This window comes from Sciurus vulgaris, assembly GCF_902686455.1.
Source record: "Sciurus vulgaris genome assembly, chromosome: 9".
NCBI classification, from domain to species: domain Eukaryota; kingdom Metazoa; phylum Chordata; class Mammalia; order Rodentia; family Sciuridae; genus Sciurus; species Sciurus vulgaris.
Genome location: NC_136469.1, coordinates 1,383,114 through 1,400,477, shown reverse-complemented (window position 1 = coordinate 1,400,477; position 17,364 = coordinate 1,383,114). Strand labels below are relative to the sequence as shown.

At 48.8% G+C, this 17,364-nt stretch overlaps 1 protein-coding gene across 1 annotated transcript in view; it reads left to right on the top strand.

Annotated features, from left to right (window-relative positions):
* PRSS12 (serine protease 12) overlaps nt 1-17,364 on the top strand; it is a gene marked incomplete at its 5' end in the record, with an annotated part of 88,666 nt that overhangs the window by 31,539 nt on the left and 39,763 nt on the right. The window contains 5 exon segments of the mRNA XM_079153130.1: nt 3,943-4,153; nt 4,156-4,173; nt 4,176-4,253; nt 10,651-10,792; nt 16,362-16,567. Of these exon segments, the coding sequence (XP_079009256.1) occupies nt 3,943-4,153; nt 4,156-4,173; nt 4,176-4,253; nt 10,651-10,792; nt 16,362-16,567 (655 nt within the window).

Genomic DNA, 17,364 nt, shown 5'->3' with positions numbered 1-17,364 from the left:
TTTTAAACATTGATACTGTGCTTTAAGTTTTCAGAGTGTCCATCCGGCACCTTGAGGGGGCTCCCTGGGCCTGGGCTGCCTATCACATGTCCTTCCTGCGGCCAGCCGCACTCCTTGATGGTGGAGCATGATCTTTGACCCTCCAGCCATTCCTACTCAGGTGCTGGTGGGATTGTTTTTACAGGTGTTCCCCCTCTTTGAAGTGTCTTCAAGTACAGATGTTCTAACACTTCATCTCCAAGTCTCCAGTGTGTCTCTTAAGAATGGGAACACTGTCCTGCATGGCAGACTGTCATTCTCATGACCAGCGTACTCAGCAATCAGGCTTAACGCGGATTCCCGACACCCTCACACCTGTATGCTGTACCACCGAGCTCAGACAGGTGGTCCGGGGCATGGGTGCGTCTGGCACTTGTCCCTTGGTCTCTTCATGGAGGGCAGTCTCCTGGTTTCCATGACGCTAGCTGGCCCCGGGAGTGTCCCACTGCTCTGCAGAAGTCCCATCCACTGCTTTGTCTCCTTCCTCCTCCTGGTGCCATCTGATTGGTTGGTCTGGTCCTTGTAGTTCCTGAAGTTGGAAGTGAGGGTCAGAGGCTGGACTAGTTCAAAGCAGACACTTGGCTAGAAGTCCCCACGGGCGGGTGATGGGTGTTCCTCAGGTCTGTTTCTCCACCAACTGGGGCAGACGTCCACAGGCTTGCTGCTGTTAGTGTGGTGCTCCCTCCTACTGTGATTGTTTTCTTGGAAAGACTGGGGGAGGACCAGTTGTTTCCTCTGGAGAGAACTAAGGAATCACTAAAATTTCGAGGCTTTATTTTGAGTGTTCCGACAGGGCTTCAGTCCGAGGACTGATTTTGTTAGTGCACCCAGGTTCTGAAGTTGGGGTCGGCAGAGTGTGAGGTCATGGCAGGTGCTGGATGCAGAGCAGCCTGAGTCTGAGCCCCACTTGGGATGGAGAAGAATTGCAGGACATCTCTTACCAACATGTCCTCAGCTGTGGCGTTTCCTAGTGCAGTCAGCACGCATAGTAGGCATAAAGTAGATGTTGACTCTCTTGGTCAATGAATTAGGGACTGTTGTGTTTACAAGGTGTTGTTAAATTTCAAAGTAAAGTGGGCATTGGCTGGGCTCATCGACACTTTTCTTTTGTACAGAACCTCTACTTAGTTAGCTATGAGTTTCATAAAACACCACTGTGCTTGTATATCTGAGATAAAGCAACTCTATTCTTCCCTGCCCCCCATTGTGAATTAGTATCTGCATATCAAAGAAAACATTTGGCTTTTGTTTTTTTGGGATTGGCTTATTTTGTTTAGCATCATATTCTCTAGCTGTATCTGCTTATGGGTAAGTATCATAATTTCATTCTTCTTTAAGGCTGAGTAATATTCTATCATTCATATATATATATATATATATATATATATATGCCACTTTTTTATCCATTCATCTGTTGAAGGACACCTAAGTTGGTTACATAGTTTAGCTATTGTGAGTTTAACTGCTATAAACATTGATGTGGCTGCATCACTGTAATATGCTGATTTTAAGTCTTTTGGGTATAAATTGAGAAGTGGGATAGCTGGGTCAAATAGTGGTTCCATAGAAACCTTTTATAGAATTCTCTGGGAATTAATTATTCACTGAGTTATTAATTCAGTGATTCAAGTTTCAGACGTGTATTATCAGTTAAAGAACAAGTGCAAGGTGTGTACCCAGCTGTATAATTCGTGAATGCCTAAGGATCAATAAATGCATTGTCTTGGTAGATTATTTACCCAGCATAGCCTTTTCTGTCTTCATAATCCAGTGTTTTTCATTCATAGTTAGAATTTTGAACTACTTTCGAGTTAGTATTTTTTCTTGATTTTTTAAAAAGGCCAATGACTAGTCTTGCTCAGACTTCAGGAGACTGAAGTTATGGAAGCTTCCCAAATATAACGTAAGGCAGGGAAGACAAACAGATCCTTGGAGTCGCGTCAGAACGTGCTTCTGTGCCGGGGGACGGGAGCAGAGACCGAGGTAGGTTCACGCTGCGTGGGGCGGAGCGGGAGCGCCACCGCAGCTCCTTGAGCGACAGGCCCCCAGAGCCCTGCGAGGCCTGCGGTGCGGCTGGTGCAGCCGAGGGCCTCTGCCCTCCGAGGGCCGCCTGTGGTGCACCGCCAGGGGCGGTGGGGAAGCGTCTGCGACCATGGCCGGAGCGCGCTCGACCCGCGCGGCCTGCCGCCTGCTGGGGTTCGGGAAAGCCCTGGTGGGGCACAGAAGGCCGCTGCACTCTGGAGGCCGGTGCAGCCCACTGTGACCCCGCAGTTCCGCCTCGGCCGCCTTCGTCCGCCCGCCCCAGGACCCACCGGCAGCAGCACGGCCGGCTCCTGCTTCCTCCCTTCCGTTCTCTTTGGGGCCTTGCCCAGGCTGGGGAGCACTCTGCCCTGAGGCCACCCGGCCAGGACCTCCCGCCAGCCTCTCCTTTGCCTTTCCTGCCCCCTCTTCTTGAAGCCGGGAGGCGGCCAGGTCCCTTTGTGTCTGTGCAGTGAGACTCTGAAGGCCTGGTCCTGCTCTGGCTCTGCCTTTGAGGGCGCGGTCTTGACGCCAGGGGGCCTCAGATTGCAGCAAAGCCCGGGGAGCATCTGTCCCTTCATCCCCTCCTCAGAGTGCAGTGGTAATGAGGGGGAGACAAACAGCCCTCTTGTCATGGGGTGACCTGGGCTGGCTTGTGACCGCACCCACTTACAGGCAGCGCCACGTGGCATTTCCGCATCCCTTGCACAGTGCCTTCCAGAGTGAAGATGTGGGGCTGGAGGACCAGGAGCAGGCCTTTGGGCCAGGCATTTGCATGAAGCCCCTTTCTTTCTGGCCTGCTTGGAGTGATACTCCAAAGCTTGAAGAAGGTGGCAGCATGCTGTCCTTTCAGCCTGAGCTAGGCTTACTGCCAGTGCACTAGGCCAGCTAGGCAAGGCTGTGGTTTAACATAGATACTAAGATTTATAAAAGTCATACAAAACAATGTTTAGAAAAGAAGGAAAATTGAAAAACTACCCATAATTTTTCCATAAGATATAAATGTAATTACCTCACATTTTGGACTTTCTTGAGCAGAACACTTATTAAAATTATAAGGTCAGGGTATGACATAGCATCTCAAAGCATGTTGACGCTCATCAGTGACGATTCATCCATGTCATTAGTGCGGGTGGGCTTGACAGCTGCCCCACCCGCGTCTTCACGGCCTGAGGGGATTCGTAGATCCTTTACTGGCCTTTCGTTCCTCGTTGGTGAAGGCCGTGAGCGCTCCTGGACTTGTCCTCCACTTTCGGCTTTGTTTCCTGAGTCCACTCAGTCTTCCTTTCTCTGCAGCGTTGAGACTGACGTGTGGCAGAGCTGCTGTCCGCTGCTGCAGGGAGTTCTGGCATGGCGGCACTGTCAAGTGGAGAGTGGGGGCGGGCGGACGAGAGGCGCGGGCAGCCTCACCGTGGTTTAGAAACACTTCCCGAGTGGCTTACTGCAGCAGTGCAGTGTCAGGGGAGAGTGATCTCAACCGAGCCCACGTGATCTACAAAACTTTCAGAAGTTAGACTTAGGTGCCCTTATGAAAAGTGAGAACATTGTCATTGCTCTGGTGCTGAATCAGAATCCGCCCTGGACTGAGCACCGGTGGAGCAGAGGGTTCCTGCACACTTCTGGTCTTGGGGAAGATGCCAGGGAGGCCTGGAGAGGCTGGTGGACCACAGGAGCCCACCTGGCCCCTGCAGATGAGCATCCTCCCTCTGCTTCCTGGCTACTTAAGGGGCAGCAGTAAAGGCTCAGCACCTCATCTGCATTCTCTCTGGTTGGTAGGCTAAATCGTAGACAGAATACAGAAATGAGCGATCTGCTAGCCGATTGTTGAATCACCCATAGTTGTCAAAGTGATTAAAATGTGTGATGACGCGGACACGCCGCCAGGCTCCGAGAGAGGAGGAGTGCCTGCCCTCTGAAGGCCGCCGCCCGCCAGTGTCTGCGCTCTGCTTCCTGGAAACAGGAGCCCACAGCTCTGTGCACTCTTCCGTCTGTTGTCACAGACATGGCCGACAAGCCCCGGCAAAGCAATTCGAAGCCAGCACAGGGCCCGTCTGGCTGGACGACGTCCACTGCTCGGGAAGGGAGGCCAGCTTCCTCCGTGCTCCAGGGGCCCGTGGGCCGGCATGACTGCAGCCACGGGGAGGACGTGGGCCTCATTTGCTACCCGGGCAGCGAGGGGCGCGGCCTGCATCTGGGTGAGGGCTAGCATACCCTGAGTCTCTAGGTCACAGGGCCACTGCATCCCCTGCCCCTGCTCCAGAATGTGAAGTGTCTTTCCATTTGCCAAGAAAAATAGTTTGAATATTTGCACTAACATTATGAAATTTCTACCTGTAAATTTGTACAAGTGGGTATTTCTCACTAAAATGGTTTACAGCCACTTGTTCCTGGAAGGAGCTTGTCCATCCACCTCCCTCAGTCGCCTGTTCTGATTTCCTTGAGCTCCATGAGACGCTCAAGACAGGACTTTTTTTTTTTTTTTTTTTTTTTTTTTTGCGGTACTGGGGATCAAACTCAGGGCCTTGTGCTTGTGAGGCAAGCACTCTACCAGCTGAGCTATCTCCCCAGCAAGACAGGACTTTTAAAGAAGAAGACATTCCTCCCCTGTGTCATGACTAACTTCCTCTCTGGTCCTGAGGCCTGACGGGTCCTTGGTCCCGGCCAGCTGTTGCCCTTTCAGGTTTCCCAGAGGGTCTCTAAGTGGACTCCTTGGAGGTCCTTCCGCCATCTTCCTCAGAGGCACAGTTCTAGAAACCCACCAGGGGCCGTTTCTGCTCCCAGTTACAGATTTCTTCAGACCTGTATTTGGTTAAAAGGTAACTTAGCCCCTAAGGTCTTAAAGAGTGGTGGGTAAACTCCAGTGGGAGCACAGAGCGGTGAGCCATTTTTGAACTCTTCAGGCCTGATGGGAGGCAGAGGAGTGGCCCTTACTTTGACCTCAGATTGAGTCAACCACTGGGTGTCCTCCTGTTTCGAAGCTGTGAAGTGGAACTCCGCATGTTGCAGTGTAAAGGACAGTGTTGAGGTGTGCCGCCCAAGCGTGCGCTGAGCCCTGATTTGCTCCGAGGGGCGAGACCCCGACCCGCAGTGCTGGTGCCACCCTTGTGGGAGGTGCGGCTTCTCCATCCCTCACAGGAGAGGCTTCCCATCTCCTTCTCAGCACTTCTATTTCCCTGCCCCTTCTTATGGAGGGTTTTTAATGCCCCAGGGTGGTGTGGTGCAGGGTCGTGTTTGGATTGGTGGAGGTAGAACCTGTTTGCCTGAAATGGATCTTCTCAGACTCAAGTAGCAGATTTGGAACAAGGAGTGATCCATTTAGACTTGTCCATCAGTGCTGGAGACAAATTCTGTAAGATCTGAGGTATTTATTTATTTATTTATTTATTTATTTATTTATTGGTACTGGGGATTGAATTCAGGGGCACTGACCACTGAGCGATATCCACAGCCCTATTTTGTATTTTATTTAGAGAAAGGGTCTCACTGAGCTGCTCAGCACTCAGCCTTTGCCAAGGCTGACTTCCAACTTGCAATCCTCCTGCCTAAGCCTCCTGAGTCACTGGGATTACAGGTGTGCACGACTACGCCTGGCAAGATCTGAGTTCTTGGAAGGCTTCTGTTGCCTGGCATTTACTTAGGACAAATAATGATGTTCTCAGGAATCATTTTCATTCCTGGATCCCACATGCGTTTAAATTTTTTAAAGCTGAGGGCGATGATTATTGATCAACTGTATGATTGCTGTTCTGAGATTCATTGATCCTGATCTCAGTGGTTGCTCTATAAACTAAAGTCAGCTGTCCAAACAACACTGAGCGAGAAACTTCAGCAGAAAGAAAAGAGTGGCCGTTCATTCCTCAGATAGAGCCTAGCCTTCCTACATACTGTACTGAAGTGAAGCTTATAAATGGATTAGGGTGGAGACATGAACACCTTCCCACTTACTGTACTGAAGTAGAGGCTTATAGAAGGGGTTTGGGTGGTGACATGAACACCTTCCCACTTACTCTACTGAAGTAGAGGCATATAGAAGGGGTTGGGTGGTGACAGGAACACCTTCCCACACACTGTACTGAAATAGAGGCTTATAGAAGGGGTTGGGTGGTGACATGAACACCTTCCCACACACTGTACTGAAGCAGAGGCTTATAGAAGGTGTTGGGGTGGTGACATGAACACCTTCCCACTTACTCTACTGAAGTAGAGGCTTATAGAAGGGGTTGGATGGTGACATGATCTCCTTACCACTCACTGTACTGACGAAGAGGCTTATAGAAGGGGTTGGGTGGTGACATGAACGCCTTCCCACTTTCTGTACTGAAGTAGAGGCTTATAGAAGGGGTTGGGTGGTGACATGAACGCCTTCCCACTCACTGTACTGAAGTAGAGGCTTATAGAAGGGGTTGGGTGGTGACATGAACACCTTCCCACACACTGTACTGAAGTAGAGGCTTATAGAAGGGGTTTGGGTGGTGACATGAACACCTTCCCACTTACTCTACTGAAGTAGAGGCTTATAGAAGGGGTTGGGTGGTGACATGAACTCCTTCCCACTCACTGTACTGACGTAGAGGCTTATAGAAGGGGTTGGGTGGTGACATGAACGCCTTCCCACTTTCTGTACTGAAGTAGAGGCTTATAGAAGGGGATGGGATGGTGACATGAACACCTTCCCACTCACTGTACTGAAGTAGAGGCTTATAGAAGGGGTTGGGTGGTGACATGAACTCCTTCCCACTCACTGTACTGAAGTAGAGGCTTATAGAAGGGGTTGGGTGGTGACATGAACACCTTCCACTTACTCTACTGAAGTAGAGGCTTATAGAAGGGGTTGGGGTGGTGACATGAACTCCTTCCCACTCACTGTACTGACGTAGAGGCTTATAGAAGGGGTTGGGTGGTGACATGAACACCTTCCCACTCACTGTACTGAAGTAGAGGCTTATAGAAGGGGTTGGGGTGGTGACATGAACACCTTCCCACTCACTGTACTGAAGTAGAGGTTTATAGAAGGGGTTGGGTGGTGACATGAACACCTTCCCACTCACTGTACTGAAGAAGAGGTTTATAGAAGTGGTTGGGGTGGTGACATGAACCCCTTCCCACTCACTGTACTGAAGAAGAGGTTTATAAAAGTGTTGGGGTGGTGACATGAACTCCTTCCCACTCACTGTACTGAAGTAGAGGCTTATAGAAGGGGTTGGGGTGGTGACATGAACACCTTCCCACTCACTGTACTGAAGTAGAGGCTTATAGAAGGGGTTGGGGTGGTGACATGAACTCCTTCCCACTCACTGTACTGAAGTAGAGGCTTATAGAAGGAGTTGGGGTGGTGACATGAACTCCTTCCCACTCAGTGTACTGAAGTAGAGGCTTATAGAAGGAGTTGGGGTGGTGACATGAACTCCTTCCCACTCACTGTACTGAAGTAGAGGCTTATAGAAGGGGTTGGGGTGGTGACATGAACACCTTCCCACTCACTGTACTGAAGAAGAGGTTTATAGAAGTGGTTGGGGTGGTGACATGAACTCCTTCCCACTCACTGTACTGAAGAAGAGGTTTATAGAAGTGGTTGGGGTGGTGACATGAACTCCTTTCCACTCACTGTACTGAAGAAGAGGTTTATAAAAGTGTTGGGGTGGTGACATGAACTCCTTCCCACTCACTGTACTGAAGTAGAGGCTTATAGAAGGGGTTGGGGTGGTTACATGAACTCCTTCCCACTCACTGTACTGAAGTAGAGGCTTATAGAAGGGGTTGGGGTGGTGACAGGAACACCTTCCCACTCACTGTACTGACGTAGAGGCTTCTAGAAGTGGTTGGAGTGGTGACATGAACTCCTTCCCACTTACTGTACTGAAGTAGAGGCTTATAGAAGTGGTTGGGGTGGTGACATGAACTCGTTCCCACTCACTGTACTGAAGTAGAGGCTTATAGAAGGGGTTGGGTGGTGAAATGAACACCTTCCCACTCACTGTACTGAAGAAGAGGTTTATAGAAGTTGTTGGGGTGGTGACATGAACTCCTTCCCACTCACTGTACCGAAGTAGAGACTTACAGAAGGGGTTGGGGTCGGAACATGAACGCCTTCCCACTTACTGTACTGAAGTAGAGGCTTATAGAAGGGGTTGGGTGGTGACATGAACACCTTCCCACTCACTGTACTGACGTAGAGGCTTCTAGAAGTGGTTGGGGTGGTGACATGATCTCCTTCCCACTTACTGTACTGAAGTAGAGGCTTATAGAAGGGGTTGGGTGGTGATGTGAACACCTTCCCAGTTACTGTACTGAAGTAGAGGCATATAGAAGGGGTTGGGGTGGTGTCATGAACACCTTCCCACTCACTGTACTGAAGTAGAGGCTTATAGAAGGGGTTGGGGTGGTGACATGAACACTGTCCCACTCACTGTACTGAAGTAGAGGCTTATAGAAGGGGTTGGGTGGTGACATGAATACATTCCGACACACTATACTGAAGTAGAGGCTTATAGAAGGGGTTGGGGTGGTGGCATGAACGCCTTCCCACTTACAGTACTGAAGTAGAGGCTTATAGAAGGGACTGGGGTGGTGACATGAACACTTTCCCACTCACTGTACTGAAGTAGAGGATTATAGAAGGGGTTGAGGCGGTGACATGACCGCCTTCCCACTCACTGTTCTTACGTTGCTGTTTATAGACGGGGTTGGGTGGTGACATGAATACCTTCCCACACACTGTACTGAATTAGAGGCTTATAGAAGGGGTTGGTGTCGTGACATGAACTCCTTCTGATTCACTGTACTGAAGTAGAGGCTTAGAGAAGGGGTTGGGTGGTGACATGAACACTTCCCACTCACTGTACTGAAGTAGAGGCTTATAGAAGGGGTTGGGGTGGTGACATGAACACCTTCGCATTTACTGTACTGAAGTAGAGGCTTATAGAAGGGGTTGGGGTGGTGACATGAACGCCTTCCCACTCACTGTTTGAAGTAGAGGCGTATAGAAGGGGTTGGGTGGTGATATGAACACCTTTCCACTCAGTGTACTGAAGTAGAGGCTTATAGAAGGGATTGGGTGGTGACATGACCACCTTCCCACTCACTGTACTGAAGAAGAGGCTTATAGAAGGGATTGGGTGGTGACATGAACACCTTCCCATTTACTGTACTGAAGTAGAGGCTTATAGAAGGGGTTGGGGTGGTGACATGAACACCTACCCACTTATTGTACTGAAGTTGAGGCTTATAGAATGGGTTGGCTGTTGACATGAACGCCTTCCCACTCACTGTACTGAAGTAGAGGCTTATAGAAGGGGTTGGGTGGTGACATGAACGCCTTCCCACTCACTGTACTAAGTGGAGGAGCCAGCACCTCCAGTCCGGAGGATGTAGAAACGGAAATGGGTTTGAGGAGTACTATCCATGTTGCGGACAGTGTGTGCTTTCAGCTCACACAGGTCAGTTTGTTAGTTCGATGTGTCGCTTATATAATTTAAATGGTATTTGTGTCCTGGCTGTCTGCTCCCTCCTCCTTGGTTCTCCTCATGATTTTCCCGAGCTTCATCATTGAATCCTTACCTCTAGATTCTAAGGTAGGATGGCCTTCCTAGGTAATGGCGGGTGTGTGTTTGGTTTGCTTCTCTTGCTATGACAAAGTACCAGAGGTCGAGTGGCTAAAGCATGGGTATTTCCTGCCTCAGTGATGGAGGCCAGAGTTCATGGTCAAGGCCCGTCAGGCTGGTCCCTGGAGGTAGAGTGCAAAGGGAGTCCCCTGAGGGAGGAACATGTGCCAGGGTCCTCCTGGAGCTTCTAGACCAGTCCTCCTGCTCCTCCTGTCGCCCTCCATCTGTGTGTAACTCTGTTTCCTGACTTCTTTTCATAAGGACAGCAGTTGTATTGGACTTGGTTCCTTAATGACCACTTCCTGCCCCGACAGTGTGCAAATTTCAGGGTGTTAAATCACACCACACTTACTGGTGTGGACAGAGAGAGGGTGCTCAACAGACCGTTTCATTTGCCTAATTTAGGCCTCAATTTGCTGGAGATGAGTTTCTCAACTTTGGAATTTCGGTAACTTTTCTGACTTAAGTCCTTCTCTTGGAATCCATAGGAAGCAGAGGGTGTTAGGTGGAAATTACCTGTCAATCACCAGCCTTTTCCTCCCCAGACTTAGCCCTGTTCAGGTTACCCATGTGTGCAAGGTTGTGTCTGTGTATGGCTTCCTGGAAGTTTCAGCTCTGGAGTATAAATTTCCAGCTATCTTCATGGATTTAAAAAAAGCCACAAAATAAAAACAACTCTAAATTAATGTTCTTTACTATCCAAAAGGTAGTTGTAATAAATAATTCACGATTTTATGGTGCCATCAATCCATTCAACTAGCAGCTAGTACATGTCCCGGGTGCCAGCTGTTCCTAATGCTGGGCATGCTGGTAGCAGGGCTCAAAAAGATGACCACAGTGTACACACACTTATTTTTATTTCTCTCTCTCTCAAAAAAAATATTGCCCAGCTGATTTTAGGCTGATTAAAACGGCTGTGTTTTGTGTTCTTTCTTGCTTCGACACAGTTTGCTTATTTTGCTTTTCCTAATACTTTTGAATTGTGACTCAGGTTTTCCTGTCAGACTGGTGAATGGAGAAAACGAGAAGGAAGGACGAGTGGAGGTTTACGTCCACGGCCAGTGGGGCACCGTCTGCGACGATGGATGGACTGACGAGGATGCGACCGTGGTCTGCCGACAGCTGGGTCATAAGTAAGGAGAGCAGGTCCTGGGCAGCTGCCTGGTGGGCAGTGGCGGGTCTTCTAGGCTCACTCCACCCAGTCCCTCCTCACCTGGGACTAACTGCCATTCAGCTGAGAATACTGGCCCCGCGTGGAGTCGCTCCACAATTACAAAGAAGTAAGAAGTAGAATCTAGTTAAATTTTTCTATCTTCTCTCAAGAAACCACATTACATCACACAGGAAATGTGACTAGTAACAAAAGTCCAGTCACTGACTGCTTCTTAGGCTGCTTCTCAGCCACATGTCACCTTTCCCTGTGACTTACAGGTCCGCGATGCCTCCTGCTGGGGGTTCTGGGTCTCGTGGTTACAGGGGTGCTGTTCTGGGAGGTTCTGGAGGGCCTGTTCTGAGTTCACCAGAGCTGTGGCTGGCGCCGGCCTCCCTGTTGGCTCCACATGGCTCCATGTGGTTGTCCTGTTTTGTGACCTATTTTGTGCCTTTCTTATGCTAGTTCACGTTTTGTATTTCTGTGCTTCTTTTTTTCAGTGATTCACTCTTCAAAATGGCCCAAGTGCCGTGCTGCACTACTGTGTGGTGTCCCTTAGTGCTCGAAGCCCTCACGGGCCTCATGGAGAACGCAGGTGCCGGACAGGCCTCACTGGGCAGGAGTCAGTGAGGAGAGCATGGCAGAGGGGAGGACCCTGCTCACAGGCCCAGGGACACCAGGGCAGAGGCCTCAGCCACAGGCAGCAGCTCCTGGTCAGGCCTCACCTCGCTCAGGCTCTTCCTGGCTCTGCTCTTGTCCAGCAGCCATGGACAGCACCTGAGGAGTTATGAGCATTTGGGCACTTAGCGGGCTGTGCCGTGCGGACTGGTGTGTGTGAGCTGCCTGGCTGTGTGGATTATTAATATGTACTTAATTCTGCATCCATGTGTCTCCAATACTGGCCAATTCAAGCTGTCATTTCTAGGTGGCATACATTTTACATTAAAAGTATTTATATTTTTAATAAAAGCTCAAATGATTTTTACAAACTCTACATCCAGAGCTATTTCTTAAGATTTTCTGTTTTGTCTTGTTACTCAGATTCCGCTCTTCCACTTGCTGCCCGGGTTTAGAGCCAGGTGCAGTTCCAGTTGTCTTCTGGTCAGTGGCCCATTACTTGTGATACATATTTTCAATTTCAAAATATGGGATGGTAGACGAAAGTGGGAGGAGTCTATATCAGGCGCAGAGGTGAATTTGGCCAGTGGGTCATGTTTTGCAGTGATTTTCTATGAACTTCCTTTGCTTGCTGTTTCCATTGCTCCTTCCTCCGTTTGAATGTTCTTTCTGCATTGCATTCCCAGTTTATCCCTCGCTCCACGTTAGCCATTAACAGTATGCTGTTTGAGTGGGATGCGGTGCACACACCTGCAATCCCAGGGACTGGGAGGCTGAGGCAGGAGGATCATGAGTTAGAAGCCAGCTGGGCAACTCAGGGAGACCCTATCTCACACTAAATAAATAAGAGGGCTGGGGATGGGGCTCAGTGGTAGAGCAGCCCTGGGTTCAATCCCCAGTACCAATAAAAAAGAAGTTAGAAAAGAGCTCCCACATGATCTAGCAGTCCCAGTCAGGGATCTGAGGAGAGTCTGCACCCCACATTCACGGCAGTATTTCAGCAGCAAGACACATAGACAACCTGGACATCCACAGGTGGGCGACTGGATAGAGAAAGCATGGTACACCTGTGTGCGCGCACACGCAGGCGCACACACACGCACACACACGGATGTTATTCAGCCTTAACGTGTGACATGTGTTACATCACGGATGGCTCTGGAGGACATTGTGCACGAGGAATACTCCAGGATCTGCAGGACAAATTCTGCACAGGTCTGTTGACATGAGATTTCTAAAACAGTCAAGTCTGTAGGAGCGGAAAGCAGACTGGTGGTGGCCAGGGCTGAGGGAGAGGAAGGGAGGAGTTTCTCAGTGGGTGTAGAGTTTCTGTGATGCAGGACGAGTGGGTTCCGGAGAGCTGTACAGTGCAGATCCAGTCCCAGTGCAGGACGGTGCTCTTTAAAACAGCGCAGGAGGCTGCTCTCATGTGCTCCTGCCAAACCCAAGCACACGGGGGCTGTTTGTGGTGGTGGGTGAGTCCGTGCTTGGGCCCTGGACCTGGCCTCACAGGTAGTACAGATGTCCAGACTCACCAAGCTTCTCTATATCAGTAGCACCTCAATAAAGCATTTTTTAAAAAAATGTGAGTTTAGGTAGAAATATAATCTAGACTAAGTGGCCAAAGCTTTAGTAATTCTCACTAATATTTCTGTAAAAATTCTTATTTCTGTAAAAAGCATTATTTTGCTTTGTGCTTTAAAAAAAAAAAACCTCTTAATTCGGTAATTTAATGTTACTGTGAAACAGTGAATTACCCATCTTTTAGTCAGTATCTGCACAATCTGCGGTTTGCTATCAAACAGCATTAAATGAAATTACTTATTCGATCAATCTAAATATTTTTTTATTTTCCCTTTTGTCTTGTTACTCAGATACCTCTCTTCCACCACTGCCCGGGTTTAGAGCCAGGTGCAGTTTCAGTTGTCTTCTGGTCAGTGAATGTGTTTAGAATTTCCTACTGAGAGAAAATGGGCTTTTGTGTGTGTTTCTGTGTGTGTCTGTGTGAGTGTGTGTCTTGAGTGTGTGTCTGTGTGTATGTGTTTGTGTCTGTTTTTGTGTGTGTCTGTGCTGTGCCTTTGTGTCTGAGTGTGTATGTGTGTCTGTGTGTCTGTGCTTCTGTGTCTCTGTGTATGTGTCTGTGTGTGTTTCTGTGTGTCTGAGTGTGTATGTGTGTCTGTGTATGCGTGTGTGTGTGTGTGTTTCTGTGTGTGTCTGTGTGTCAGTGTGTGAACTGTAAAAACAGGAGACTAGAGCAGGGACTCTTTTTCCACCTTGGTTTGCATCATGAAACATCTTGATATGCGTTTTTTCATAGAGCAATCCAGGGAAGCTTTAAGCGGTCGCAAGGCTTGAGTCTGATGAGTAGCCACGCCCCACTGTCCCCAGCCAGCTCTGTCTGCCTGAAGACTAGTTCTTGGAAACAGAGTCAGAAGGTGTTTTCCTGGTAGCAAAGCCAGAAGCAAGGAAGCCAAGTCAGGACAGCCCAGGGGGGATGTGCAGGTGGCGCTCAGAGTGAACGGAGAAGGGAAGGGTCCCTGAGGTCCTCAGAGCAGCCTGTGCCTCTGTTGCTTTCCCAGGGCCGGCGGAGTGTGTGTGTGCTGAGATCAGGCTGATTCCTTGAGACAGACTGAGCAGCTGTGGTGAAGTCCCATTCCACTTGAGCTGTGTGTGAACGTGTTTCAGTTCACCATTCTCAAACAACTTATTCATTGGGTGGTATTCTTTAAAGGAATGTTAAAAGTGGTATGCCCCCAGCATTTTAGTAGCAATCTGACACTAAATGTCTAATTTGTAAAAACCTGCAAAGAATTTAATTTGACTGTGTATATGACCCTTCAAATAAAAAGTCACATCATTCTTTTATATCCAATGGAATATAAATATAGCAATTTAATCCTCTCTTCTATCCATTTAAAAATATATAAACAGAAAACACTCTTTGACCTACAGACATCGTATAGAGTTATTTTGTCCATGAGATTGCATACTGAATGTTCTTCCTCTGCAGAACAGAGGACTTATACATCCACACTCATGCATAGATGCACACAGTCCTGGGGCTGCACAGGGCCACCCTGCCCCTGCTGATGACTTGGCAAACAGTGTGACTGTGCCTTTCAACTCCTCTGCACCAGCCCACCCTCCTCACCTCACCACACTAGAGCCAAAGCCATCTTGAGTTTTGTCATCCCATTGCAAATTTAATAATGTTAGGACGAGTTACATCCTTAAGTGATAGTTTTGTCTACTTTTAGAAATCTACTCTTGGAAAGTAAGTATTCTCACTTAGGTTCTTCACTTGTGATTTCTTTTCAGTATTGCTTTTGAGGTTGATTTCTGTTGATGCAAGCAGCTATAGTAACTCATACTTATTTTGTTCTATAATATTGAATAGTATTGATATCCAGCTTTTTAAAAATTATCTTGATACTGTCCATTTTTTGTTGCTGTACTTGAATATCACAGGGTAGGTAATTTATAAAGAAGAAAAGGTCGTTGGGCTCACAGTTCTAGAGGCTGGAAGGTGGGGGGACCTTGCCCCATGGGCCTTTGCCAGGTCTCACAGGGAGAGTGGTGCTTTAAAGCAGACTCACTGTTGGATGACCTGTCCACCCATGAATGATTCATCCGCTCATGGGGCAGATCCGTCCTGGCCCAGTCGTCTCTTAGAAGTCCCACCTGGTCCTGCTTAAGGCCCGGGATTAAAGGTCCACCGAGTTTTGAGGAGGATACTCACACGCAATACCCTTTCCAGTTTTGCTGTTAAAAATCGAGATGACTGTCAACACTCACGCGTTTCTCTGATACAATCAGGGCTGGAACTTGTGCCCCAGGCTGCCTGCAGGCTCGGCCTCACAGGTGCAGGGCTGCTTTCCCACGTGGCCGCCCAGTGGCGGCCCCACCGCCCATCAGGCCCTCACCCGCGGTGGTTCCTCACGTGTCCGGCTAGTGAGAGGTGCGTTTCCACTTGTGAATGACCTTCCGTTTTTCCTGCGTGTAACCTGCCATTGCCGTGCGTGCGGGGTTACTCTTGCCTGTTCTCTTGGGTGATTGCTTATTTTTAAAATGAGATTTGGGAGTTCTGTGTACGACGTAGGCCTTTGCTATTTTCCTCTTTCAGCAAATATATTCACCAACAAATGCATTAGTAACTCTGTATTATAGGTCTCCACTTTAAATTTATCTTTCACTTTGCTTAGGGTGGTTCTTAGTAAAGTGGCATTCTTAATTTACGTTGAATTTATCGATCTTTTTATTTATAGCTTATTGTCTCTCTGTATTGTCTTAATGATTTTTTTCCTAACTTGAGAGATTCTAAGAATAGTTTTCCTGTAACTCATACTTAAAAAAAAACTTTCACCTTTCATAACTATGTTCATTAATTTATTAGAAATTGAATTTCAAATATGGTTTTAGTTTGAAATATTTTAGTTCATTAAAAAGTTTTTTGGATTTGTACATTTTTAAGAAGTAATGTGCCATTAAAACAAAATATGAAATATGCCAAAAGTAGGTGGTCTTCTGCTCCTGATTCCCAGTTTTTGTCCTCTGTTAAGAACTCTATTTTTTACTTCTAAAAGAGGGAGCACTTTGTCCTTAGGTTCCTGGTAATTATTTGATCTTGTAATTCTCTTGGCAGTACTAAGCCAATTTAAAGAGAACATCGTGCTCTTTCAGGGGGAGGAGGTTTTTAGATTCTTTCCTACTGGTTATTCAGAGCACCCTGTTCGCCTGCGGGTGGCCGTGGCTGTCCGAGCCGGGGTGCAGGTGCTGCCGCAGTGTCTCTGGGCGTGGGTGGAGGCCAGCGCCCTCTCCTCCTGATCTGGAGACCTGCCCAGGGGCTTCCCGGCCTGGATGCGGTGTGGACGCGTGTTGTGGTTTGTTGCGCTGTGTGGCTGATTCTCCACACCTTAAGAAAGCTCTGCTTCCAGGGGTCCAGCCAGAGCAAGAGCCATGGCTTACTTTGGGGAAGGGAAAGGGCCCATCCACGTGGACAACGTGAGGTGCGCGGGCACGGAGAGGTCCCTGGCCGACTGCATCAAGCGAGACTTCGGGAAACACGACTGTCGCCACGGGGAGGACGCAGGGGTTATTTGTGACTACTCTGCCACGAAGGCCTCTGGCAGCAGTGGCACAGGTGAGTCACCTGCCGAGACCGAGAGCCCAGCACCCCAGTGCCCACTTCTCACCACTCGGCACCCTGACAGCATGCCTGCACCTCCTGCTCCCCGCACAGCAGGAGCGACTGCAGGCCCTGTGGTCGGGGGTCAGCTGGTGCACTCTCAGCCCTTTCCCTGTGGCGGGTTGTTGACAAAGCTGTCAGCTCCTGACCAGCGCTGGGGTTCAGTTGTCTTCTACTTCCTAAGAAGGAAAGAAAGGAAAACAGGAAACGCCCTCCTGTACTCCTTAATATTTCAAACATCCAGGGGAATTTTTACAATGAATTTCAAAAAGAAAAACTGCATCTTGTGGGTTCTGTTCTCTGAAATTTAAAAATTCAAGGAAAATGAGAAACTACTTCATTAAGTAGCCCTTGGTGCTTCTGAGGTCATGAGAGCTTTCATGAATCTTGGAGGGAGGGAGAGAGAGCCAGCCATCGCAGAGGAGCCCCAGGTTGTGAGCAGGAGGAGGGTCAGCTCTCAAGCTAGCCGCAGGGCGCACCTTCCAGTAGCTGCCGGGACAGCGCAGCCTGGACCGGGGCTGTAACTGTGCTTCTTCACGTGCAGGGTTCCTGGCCCACTCGGTGAGCCAGTCTTGCTAGGTGCTTCACAATGATTTGAACTATGCTTGCCTGAGTCTTTGCATCATGTCAAATTCCTAAAGCAGTGAAAAAAAAAAAAAAAAAACCCATAAAAATCTGTGACCCTGGAGTCCCACGGCCCATGGACTCCTCTCTGCTGCCTGTTGGCCGGCCTTCGGGCCTCCATGCCTCCC